Raw genomic sequence first — 10,891 nt, 5'->3', positions numbered from 1 at the left:
CGCACCCGGCCGCCTCCGCCGCGCGCCGCCTTATATAGGGCACGGCCCTGGTGGGTGGGGCCCCGGCCGCCGCTGGCCCCGCCCCGCAGCTGCCATTGGCCCTTCTCCCGGGCGCGCGCCGCGGCCGTTGGGCGGGGTGCGTTTGGCGGGAAGCGCTGCTGGGCCCGGCCCGGCCCGCGCCGGCGGCCGCGGCTCTTCCTTTGGGCCTGCGGAGGGGCCCCGGCTCGGCCCCACGAGCCCGCACGGTGCCGCAGATGAAGCGCAGAGGCCGGGGAGGTGCGGCCCGGCAGGCCGGAGCGTGCGATGTCTGGCTGGACACCGCCGAGCGGAAGCAGAGCGCGGCGCAGGTGGGGCTGGGGACCCCAGGAGAGGATGGGGCTGCTGTGGCCGGGCTGGGCACAGTCCCGAGGGAGCGTGTGGCTCCCGAGGGGGCAGATCCAGTGATAGTGCTGCCTCGGGTGCCAGAGCGAGGCCGACGGTCGGGTGCGATGCGAGGGGCTTGGCAAAGCTCGGGCGGTGCAGTGTGGCAGGGACGGGCAGCAGCCTTGGTCCAGAGCTTCCTGCTCGGGGAGACCCCTTCAGCAGGCCGGGCAAGGTGACCTCCATGGGTCTCTTTGAACCTCAGCCCATCTGTGATGGTGTCACCGGAAGTGTTGAAGCATTTAACAAAGGTGGGGACTATGCCACAATGCTGGAAGAAGGGCAGAACTGTTTTTAATTCACTTTCTACTCGTTTCTCTCCCTGCCCAGTCTCTCATAGCCAAGCCAAAAGTATCTGGTTGGATTCTGGAAAGCAGGAAAGCCTTGGCTGGCATCACACAGACAAGAACCTCTCAGCTGCGCACCAAGCAAACCACCATCTCCGCCTTCTTCAGCACTCAGACGGGTAATGAGGACCCCTGTATGTCCCTGTAGGAAAGCAGTTTCCAGCCATAATAGGAAACTCATCTTGCATTATTTCTTGAGGGCTTTACAAGGCAGAAAAGTGCATTCTCTAGTGAAGAGGGTAAAGGTTAGAACTCCCAGATTGTGATGGTTAATCTAAATGGAGGCACTTCTTAGGATCACAGAATAATTTAGGTTGGAAAAGACCTTCATGGAAGCAGTACATAAGCTGTACAATTTATTTGAGTTTTTTTTGTGTTGTGACAGGGCCATTGATGGGTTTTGCTTTGGATTTGTTATTCCTACTCCTTCTGGATGTGTGTGTGTGTTCTTACCATTTTCTGGTTTGTCTCAACTGATCACATTCCCTTGCTCACTGTGTGTGTCTGGGATTCACGGGACACTGCTGTGGCTCAAGAGTGTGCAGGACTGAACATGCTGCAGGGTTTATATTGTTTTTGTCTCATCCTGAATCAAGGGTGAGCTCGCTTCTATTGAGCAGTTGTATCAGATTTTATATGAAATGGTTTCAGAAGCAAATATGGGGCTTGATGCCTTCATCAGGTGATGAACACCAGCTGGAGAAGTTTCACTGTGGGGTTTTATTTGGTAACTCTTGAGCTGCTGCTTTTGTAGGGCATATCATGGGTGAACTGCCTGGGGAGCTGTGAGGAGGCAGGCAGAGGAGCCAAAGGCCAGAGCTGTTGGAGGTGTGGTCCTTGCGTCTCACTTGAAGGAAGTTTGCTTTTTTGAACTGCCACCGTGTTTTAGGCTGCCATTCCACCACAGCCTCAGCAGCACAAACATGGATAGTTAGGCAGCAGGTGTGCTCTCTGGTGTAGGTTGGACTGTGGTGTTACTGGAAGGAGCAACTAAGTGGCAGCACTCAGATGGGCATTGAGGAATGGTACTGTGAGTAGTGACTAACCCTGAAAAATATGTGTGCCACCTCTGGCTTTAACCTATTCCATGTTGTTTTCAGACAAAAAAGACAAAGAAAACTGCAGGCCATACCCATTCACCCTGAATAAAGACTGTAAAGGAAAAAGTATTTGTTTACCTGCCTGCCCTGTGAAGATCTTGGCTTTGCCACAAGTGGAGGAAGCTCAGAAACAATCCCTTGAGGCTGAGGAGGAGACAGTGCAGGTCACACCCCAGCATCGTGCACAGAAAGCATTGGCTTCCCCGGCTCCTTTGCCAGACCCTTGGGTCTTCCAAGTGGAGTCCCACAGCAAGAGCAAAGCCTTCAGTGGAGTGGGAGAGGATTGCTGCATCTTCAGCTTCACCCAGGACACTGAGGGCAACCGGATCATTGCTCACAGAAACCAGCCTGATTTATTTTCTGGAGAAACAATTTCAGCGAGTGTTAGTGTAACTTCAGAGTGTGGGATAAAGAAACAACAGGGCCGTTCCTTCCTGGGGGAGGTAAGGACCAGACTTGATTTCCAACCAGGACTTGGTGCAAACCACAGTAAGAATCCACACCAGTCAAGCCAGGTTAATATCTTAACTGATTTCTCTGAGACTGAGACTATAAATCCTGCCATAACACAAGACAGCACTTGGGCTGTTGGCTTTTACTCCTCTCCAAGACGACCAGATGGAGCACAGCCTCTGCAAGAGTGCAGTCAGAACGCTGGCACTGGCCCAGCCAAGGATGGACACCATACTCCCTGCAGGCAACTGTTCACCCAGGACTCAGAAGGGAACAGAGTCATTGCTCACTGTGGCTGGAAGGTCTCGTCTCCTCACAGGGATGAGGACAGCTCTCACAGGAAGCTGCTGAGCTACACTGACAGAAGAGATGCAGCAAATGCTGTGAAGAGGATCTTGAGCACAGCAGGGGAACAGCCATTAGAGGTGTGCTACGATGTACTGTTCACACAGGATTCGGAAGGGAACAGAGTGATTAAACACTGGTAAATGAGGTTGAGTGGGTCACCTGATGACCTCTTGTGAAGCCTCAGGAAAGCAGTTTTTGTAAGGAAGTGGTCAGGCTTTGCTAAGTGTACCTGTTTTTCCCGTAGGTATGGTCCAGCCAGCATATGCGGTAGACCCATGCAGCAGTAGACCCATGCAGCAGTAGACCCATGCAGCAGGCAGGACTTTTGTTCTCTGAAATGTTGCTTTAATAAAAATAAAGTTTTGAAGGAGTATGTTTGTAGTAGTTTGCCTGTTTCAATCAAGGCTACAGCCTGCGTGGCAACAGCCTGCCCTTAGTACTGCTGCTGTTTATATAGCATGTGGGTGCTGGGCCCAATGGAGGCCGCTGGCAATGTCTCTGCAGCTCTTAGGACCCTGGAAATCCAAATTTAAAGGTTTTCTAGGCTCAGCTCAAGAACCACGCCATCTGTTCAGATCAGCTGCTGGAAGGAAGCACTAAGCTCAGCTGTCTTCTGCTTACCTCAGGACTGCAGTTGTGCCAGCCCTGGCATTTCAGCTTGTGCCTCTGCACATGTGAAAGCAGCAGGTGGGATCACAGCACCAAATACCTGTTGCCAGACTTGCCAGAGGTTTAAAGTGACTGAGAGGAGTTTTAACGGTGCATCTGTTCTGGGTAAGGCAGCTGTAAGCCTAACGTGCAAGGACGCACCCGTGAGGGCTGACAGCCACAGGCTGATGCTGTTGGTCTGGCCCCAGCGAGGTGAGCGCTGTGGGCTGGAATGGGAACTGGGCAGGATGGGTTCACCTGCATGTGGCAGCTACCTGGTCCTTGTACAGCTTGTTCCACATCTTCCCCTGCTTTTGACTACATGGCATTTTGGAAGGACATGCTCGAGGCTGTATCTGTTTTGATGTGCTGGGAGTAGTTGCCCAAAAATCCCAGGGGTCACAAGCACCAGACTGCCTCTCTGATCACTGCCAGAACAGCAGCCTGCTTTGTCAGTAGCAGTATTTTCCTTCCTTTTTTTTGTGTTGCATACATATTTAGCACTGCAAATGTTGCCATTTAGCTTTACTTTCCCATTGGGCCAAAATTCCAGTACAACAGCTCCAGCTGGAGTTATCTCACAATCCATGAGTTAATTGTGCTCATAGAGTCTTATGTCCAGCCTCGCTATCAACAGGGACTCATGGTTGCAGCTCCATCTTCTCCACAGCCAGGTGTATTCCCACCATGTCCTTGTGCAGTGGGACAGGGAGAAAGATCACATGATCCCATGACTCTTGGTGTGCATCAGCGAAGGGGAGAGCTTTAGCAACTCCCTGTAAAACTGCTGAAATTGTATATGTGATTCCACTTTCACTGGTTGCCCAGAGCTGATCTAAGTCTCTTCTCTCCCTTTTAAGGTGGAGATGATCGTTTAATTTCTTAAGATCTGGGGGCCTAATGGATTAACAAAGCTCATGGCATCCAAGTTATGTTCATCTACAACAGCACCAGCCAACACCACAGGAGCTGAAATTCCACGCCCCTCAACCTCCCCCAGATCCAGGCACCACTGCTGGCATGTTTGGGTACCTGCACCTTAACCATATCAAGGACAACCATTATCTTATTAAGGCTCCATTTTATATAAAGGAAAAAAATCATACTTTAAATACAACTATAAGGAACACTGCAGAGAATGTGTAGCTGAAGGAAACCTCTTCAGTTCATGAGCCCTGTAGCCACAGATAACGCCAAGTTCCTTCTCTTGGGGAGGGTGCTTGTTCTTAGCATTGGCGGCGTGATAAATAGACCTTTTAGATGTTAAATAAAATACATCACCTGAATACAAGGACTATGAATGAAACATTAAACTACTGGCAAGAAATTTAAGGCCATTCTGTCATGCAACTGTGGGGATAACTTGTGATTTAGGAAGGACCCAGAGCCTGCTCAGACCAGCCAGCATCCCTTTGACACGACCGAGCTGTTTGATCACTGACGTTGGGTCGGAGTTACTGGGAAGATGCCTTTTCCCATTGTGATTCAATAACCTCTTACACTGAAGACCTGGGAGCATTATTTTGCTTTCTCAGTAGCTCTGTACCATGCTCAGAAGAGAGAGGGGGAAAAAAAAAAAGTTTGACATCCTGTTCTACTGGGAATGGTACCAAGTCCCAGTGTAACCGGCCATTGATGCTTCGCTTGAACCTAAGGAAAACTGTAGGTACAAAGAACGTCATCCAGCAGCACTCACTGCACTCTTTAGAAGATCCTTATCAATAATCAACAGCAAAATACAGGTGGAAAAGAATTCCCGTCTTCTTAAAAAAGATTTTTCTTAAATACAACAACACATGGAAAACACATCAAATCTGTCTTTCCTAAGCAAGTGTCCAGTGCAGAAACCATTTCTAATTAATAAAAGAGGCAAAAGGCTCAATCCTTAGGAAGGCAGCTACTGTGGAGAACATTTTGGGAGCATAACATCTTTGCTTACAGAGTTTAAGGACAGTGGCATCACTTCTCCTTCAGGGTCAGATCTTCATCCTTTAGAGCAAATTTTCTTCTCAGAACTTCTGCTATAAGAACAGCTGGATCTTCCTCCTTCATTGAAGTTCGGTTTCTACACAGAAGACAAAAGCACAGTGTATTATTAAAGACATGTGCCAAAATGGATGGTTTACACCTCTGGTTAGAGTATTTTAAGTATTTTTCTGCAGTCTTTATCATCAGCTTTTGTTGCAAGCGGAAGAGGTACAAGAACACCACAAATCAACATAAGGCAGCTGAAAATTCAAACCTGCACCTGGAACCCTGCAGCATGGCCCTGACCCTGAAGGCTGCGGAGACACATGGCTCTGCGTTTCATCTGGGCACACACAAGCTTTTTTCCAGGTGTATAATTTGAAACAGCCAAACATTGTGCTAATAGGTTTAAGTTCTGCTCCACTGCTTTCTACCCAGACACGTAAGTCATTGTTAAAAATCCCACAAACCCTCAAAAAGGTATTAGGAAGTTCTGCTCTAAAGAGGCGTTACCCCCTGTGATTCAGGAGTGTAGAGCAGCACCAACAAGTAGTGAATGCAGTGTCTACAGTGATTTGACAGATGAAAAAAACAATCAAGAGAGTTCAGGAAGCACTTACAAGTCTTTGCTCTGCTTCATCCTATGAATGTCTTTAAGAATGCCCATCATGTCTGCAAAACTGCTGGCCTTTGACAGAGATACTGAATCTTCCTCATCGGGATCCTTTGGGTCTGGTTTACAACACTCAGAGGCTGTAGAACAAAGCATGGAGACTGAAGGGAGCTCGGGGCTTTCCAGCTCTGCCTCCTCCTCTGTGATGTCACTAATGACAAAGGAAGTTGTGGATTGGAAAGAGGGTCCAAAACAAGGTAAAGGAGAAGACGCATTTGAACTTCCTGGAGATAATAAGTCTGGTGTTAATGCAGAAGAAGCTGAAAAAGAAAACATTAAGAGGTGGATAGAGAAACTCACACCAAACCATGTATGTATTTTTCACCCCCCAAAACAACATGATATAAATAAAGATGCATCAGCAGCCAGCCTCCCCCATGCTGTAAAAAACCAAATTCATCACATTCTGTCATACTCCACGTCCACTCTGCTTCCTGTGACACCATGTTGCAAGACAAGACCTTCTCCAGTATCTACCTCTATTCCTATCATGCCCATCACTCCTCCAGTTCAAACACCGCATCCTGTCCCTGCAGAAGTCAGGCAGACTGGTTTGGGTTGGAAGGGACCTCATATTGTTCCAACACCACAGCCATGGGCAGGGACACCTTCCACTAGCCTAGGTTGCTGCAAGGCCCATCCAACCTGCCCTTAAATACTTCCAGAGCTGCGCAGCCACAACCTCTCTGGGCAACCTGTGCCAGGGCCTCACCACCCTCACGGGGAAGAATTTCCTAATATCCCATCTAACTCTGACATCTTTCAGTTTGGAGACATCACCCCTTGTCCTATCACTCCAGGCCCTTGTAAAAAGTCCCTCTCCAGCTTTCTTGTCAGCCTCTTTAGGGACTAGGCTACATTAAAGGTCTCCCTGGAGCCCTCTGTTCTCCAGGCTGAACACCCCTAGTTTTCAGCCTGTCCCCGCAGGAGAGGTGCTCCAGCCCCCCGTCGTCTTCATGGCCTCCAGACTTGCTCCAACAGCTGTGTTCTGCTCCTGGTGCCCCAGAGCTGGAGGCAGCACTGCAGGGAGGAGTCTCACGACAGCAGAGGGGCAGAATCCCCTCCCTCGACCTACTGCCCACGCTGCTTTGGATGCAGCCCAGGGTATGGCTGGCAAAGTTAGTTTCGCAAAAGTAACATTTATTTTGTCTGGTTCTACAGGTAAGAAACAGGAGCAGAGACTGAACTGCTGCTCAGGGTCACAGAGGGAGTCTCTGACAGAATGTAGGTCTTAAATGTCTTTACTCTTTCTTCACAGCCTTGAGAACTGCTTGCCTGCCTTTTGCTTTCAGGCTTCTTCCTCCACAACCATTAGGCCTGGCGAGAATGTAGAGCTGGCTCAGGAGCTGCAGCATTTTGCACTACAGAGTTACAGCAGCTCTGTGACTGAAGCACTCTGACCTGCTCTGCTTTCCATCACCGTATGTAAGTAAGAATAGAACCCACCTCTCCCAAAGGGAGGATAGCATGTATTTGTTCACGCTTTAAAAGGCAGTGAGGATAAGAATTGCTATAAAAATTACGAGTAGTGAAAATGAGTTGGATATTTCCAGTGTAAAATATTAAGTGAAAACAACCCAAACCACAGAAAAATGCTTAGTGCACATCTCCTTGAAAGAACCTTCCTGTACTGAAAGCACACTGTACCTCAAACCACCAATGTCTTTGGCCTCAAGAGTGAACTTGTAGATAGTTATCCATTTCCAATTAAGAGATTTTTCCAACGGTGTATAATAAAACAGGTTGCACAATATTTCTTCTTTTACATCAATATTTCCAATATAAGGCTACTAAACGGCTATCTCCTTCACTAATTCAGCCCTTTTCGTTCAAGAAAAAAAATGCTCGTTATATTCCTACCTGACTCTGCAGCAACTATTTTAGCTATTTGACTACGAAGGTGACTCAGCTCATCCTGGAGCTCTGTTGTTCGGCTCAGTGCTGGTAAACCAGGCTTCTTCAAGGCAAGCAGCTTCTCTTCCTGCTTCCTCAGGTTGGGGACTGAAGCATTTCGCTGTATAACAGTGAAGGGACTTGGCTTCCACTTGTGCTTCAGCGGACGAGTGTCACTTCTGCAAGAAAAAAACCTGTTGGTCATTTACAAGGTCCAGACTGAGACAACAATGCTCAGCAACACTCTGCCTCCACCTTGGCAGAGCAAAAGACTTCAGCACAATGAATTAAGCCTCTGCACCACTATGCTGTCTGTACCACCGTATATCCCACCATATAGATGTGCTGTGCCGCTGTTCGTGCTCTCTCTGCATTACAACGAACAGAAATCAGGACCCAATGGCACAAGATGTGGTGAAAGGATGAAGGGACAAAAATCTGGCATGTTTACATGGTTTCAAGTAATTTCTCTCCTGTTAACTGTGTCTCCATGTGCCAGGTGCACATGGGAAATATCACTTACCCATTAACTTTTGCCTCTGATTTCAAAGGCTGTTTTATCTTTTGCAAGATAGCTATTGCCCTGCTTTAAGGGAAAAAAAGTTCAGCTGACCAGAACCAAACTCCTGGGGCAGAACATTTCAAGCTGAGGAGAACTCAATTCTTTTTGTAACCAGAAAATACCTCGGATCATGGGGGCTACTCTGCACAGATCTTTCAGACAGTAAAATACAGCATGGCACAGGCTCTTGGCACTTCCCACAGGAATTCTTCCCAGAGGCCTTTGTCCATTTTTTTCCCCTGTCTCTTGGGAAAAATGTCTTTCAACAGGCACCACATCAGACCTTGAGAGGACTGAAGTTGTGATCATTTGATCAATATCTGGCCTGTGCTGTGCAAAAATAAACCAGTGTATAAAAATAAGGACACAAAGAGGAGACCAACCTGACTCTGGCGTATGTTTCTTCATCATCTGCTGCTATCCACACAATGTCTGCCAAAGTGGGGACTGGAGGGACATCACTTAAATACAGCTCTGAAACATTTGGTAGAACCTAAAAAGAAGCGAGTTACATTAAACAGACTCGGTCCCGTCTCCTGAAGCCATCGCAGGTGTGCTGCACTGGCTGTCAGAGTGTTTCTCCTCTGCCCCAGCTGCAGCTCTCAGATGTGTGACAGCAACACCGTTCGGCTCACGGAAATGCTGCACTTGGGCGTGTTGACTTCCACACGTGTCCTTGCCTTGGGGTGTTACTGTGCTCTGTGAGGCTGAACAGTAAGGCTGCGAATACGTGATACACCTTAGCGCACTGCCAAGGCCACATGCCACACTTTGCCACTACAAGTGCCAGTGCTGTCCTTGAGCTTAAACAGTGACGTGTTTCCACAAACTTATTTGCAGGCTCACGGGGTACATGGCTTGCTGGATGTCACACAACAAAGCACCAGTTAAGAAAACTCCATGTTTGCCTCCTCTAGCTTGCTAACCCTGACCATAGACACTATATTTTCCTCAAGTTGCCAATGATCACTGACAAGAACAGAATTTTCAAAAACAAAGAAATAAAGAAGTCCCTGTTGGGCCCACTCACCTCAAAGGTTGCTCTGGGACAGGGCTTTAAAGGGAGGTTTGACCCAATCCTCCTGACAACGCTGCGTGCTGAGCCATGGGGTTTGTTCTGCCAGATGGGGATTGTCTACAAGAATCCATGACACAATTAACATTTCAAGTCTGTTGCCCTTCCTAAAGTTTATTCATTTGAAAATTTTCCTGTATAACCAGCTCAGGAGCTTTCATCCTTTCATGTTATTATTCGGCGATTCCTTAAATTGGGAACCTGATAATAACTGAGGTCCTTCTTTCATAAAACCATGTTTCAGCTGAACATACATGAAAGTCAGCCAGTTATTAAGGGGCATTTTAAACACAGGTTTAGTATTTTCAGGACTGAACAGCATCACACGAGGAGCCTGGGAGAAAAGGAAATCGGCTAAATCCTCATTTAAAAGGACATTCTTGCTTCCACGTGATCTTTAATACGAACAGCACTGGTGAGACCATGAACATTTCCTGGATGATGGCAAAGGGCCAAGCGTATTCAACGTGTATCCGAACTGAGGGCTGATGAGAACAGCCTTGGAAAGTGTTTTGAGAAAGAGCGAATGTTTCAGTGATCTCCTGGATACTTCTGAAATGGACTGAAAAGGTGAAGTGCTTTCTCCTTTGACGGTCATCCCCTCTGCCAGTTTACAGGCTTTTGTGACCGGAGGCAGCACGGACTCTGGACAGTGAGCACCACAATGACAAACTGGATTCCAAACCGGCTCTATCACTCAGTCTACCAACAGATCCATCAATCTATTTCTTGCTGGGGCTCACTATACACACAGTACCTGGACGTTAGCGCTATGCAGTGGGATTTCAAACGCCTGATGTGTATTTTAAATGGAATCTGCTAGCTGGGAATGCAGCGACCGCTGTGACCACCGGCCGCGGGAGAAGGGGCCCGGAGAGGGAAGAGGCCGAGAGGAAGGGCCGCAGCGGGCTGGCGCTCGCGTTCCGGGCGTCGTGCCACTTACAGAGTCCGCGGCCATCTCCGGCTCTGGCGGCGGCCGCCGGAGCGGGCTCAGCGCTGGGTGCTGCGGCTCCCGCGGGCGCGGGCCGGGCTCATCTTCCCCCTCTCCCCGCCGCGCTGGCGCTTCTCGCTGGAAGACACGAGTGTCTCGCTGCGGACTCTGCCGCTGCCCGCGCCGGGGCCGCCCGCGGAGCCCCCGGGGACGGGTCGAGCTGCATCCCCTAACCCCGCAGCCAGTCCCCGTCCCTCGGCCAGTGCCGGGGCCACAGCCCGTCCCCCTCCCGCCCGCCGCCCCAGGACCCGCCGGTACCTGAGGTGCGGCGGCCGGCCGGGCACCGCGCCGCCATCCCCCGGAAGCAGAACTCGCCCCACCCCAACCGCCCGGAAGCAGAACTCGCCCCCCGCCCCCCCCAACCGCCCGGAAGCAGAACTCGCCCCGCGCGCAGCCGCCACCGCCCCGCTCCC

At 49.6% G+C, this 10,891-nt stretch overlaps 2 protein-coding genes across 3 annotated transcripts; one reads left to right on the top strand and one right to left on the bottom strand.

Annotated features, from left to right (window-relative positions):
• Positions 1-180: 180 nt before the first annotated feature.
• LOC133627696 (uncharacterized) lies at positions 181-3,041 on the top strand. Its single transcript, XM_062014438.1, has 4 exons — positions 181-347; positions 751-886; positions 1,868-2,804; positions 2,913-3,041. The coding sequence occupies exons 1-4, from the start codon at positions 255-257 to the stop codon at positions 2,953-2,955; spliced, it is 1,209 nt and encodes a 402-aa protein (XP_061870422.1). The 5' UTR covers positions 181-254; the 3' UTR covers positions 2,956-3,041.
• MTFR1L (mitochondrial fission regulator 1 like) lies at positions 1,111-10,790 on the bottom strand. 2 transcript variants are annotated; one of them, XM_062014440.1, is made up of 7 exons: positions 10,431-10,659; positions 9,443-9,547; positions 8,796-8,905; positions 7,818-8,029; positions 5,905-6,217; positions 5,256-5,381; positions 1,111-2,227 (listed from the first exon to the last, which is right to left on the bottom strand). In XM_062014440.1, exons 1-6 carry the CDS (start codon positions 10,443-10,445, stop codon positions 5,276-5,278), a joined length of 861 nt encoding a protein of 286 aa, XP_061870424.1. In that variant the 5' UTR covers positions 10,446-10,659; the 3' UTR covers positions 1,111-2,227; positions 5,256-5,275. The 2 variants fall into 2 exon arrangements, with proteins under 2 accessions (XP_061870424.1, XP_061870423.1); XM_062014439.1 differs by lacking the exon at positions 1,111-2,227 and adding an exon at positions 10,737-10,790 and having other exon boundaries at positions 4,378-5,381; positions 10,431-10,556.
• Positions 10,791-10,891: the final 101 nt, after the last annotated feature.

The sequence above is a fragment of the Colius striatus genome, chromosome 24 (genome assembly GCF_028858725.1).
Source record: "Colius striatus isolate bColStr4 chromosome 24, bColStr4.1.hap1, whole genome shotgun sequence".
Taxonomy (NCBI): Eukaryota; Metazoa; Chordata; class Aves; order Coliiformes; family Coliidae; genus Colius; species Colius striatus.
Note: the sequence above shows the minus strand (reverse complement) of the source record. Positions and strands in the feature narration are given on the sequence as shown.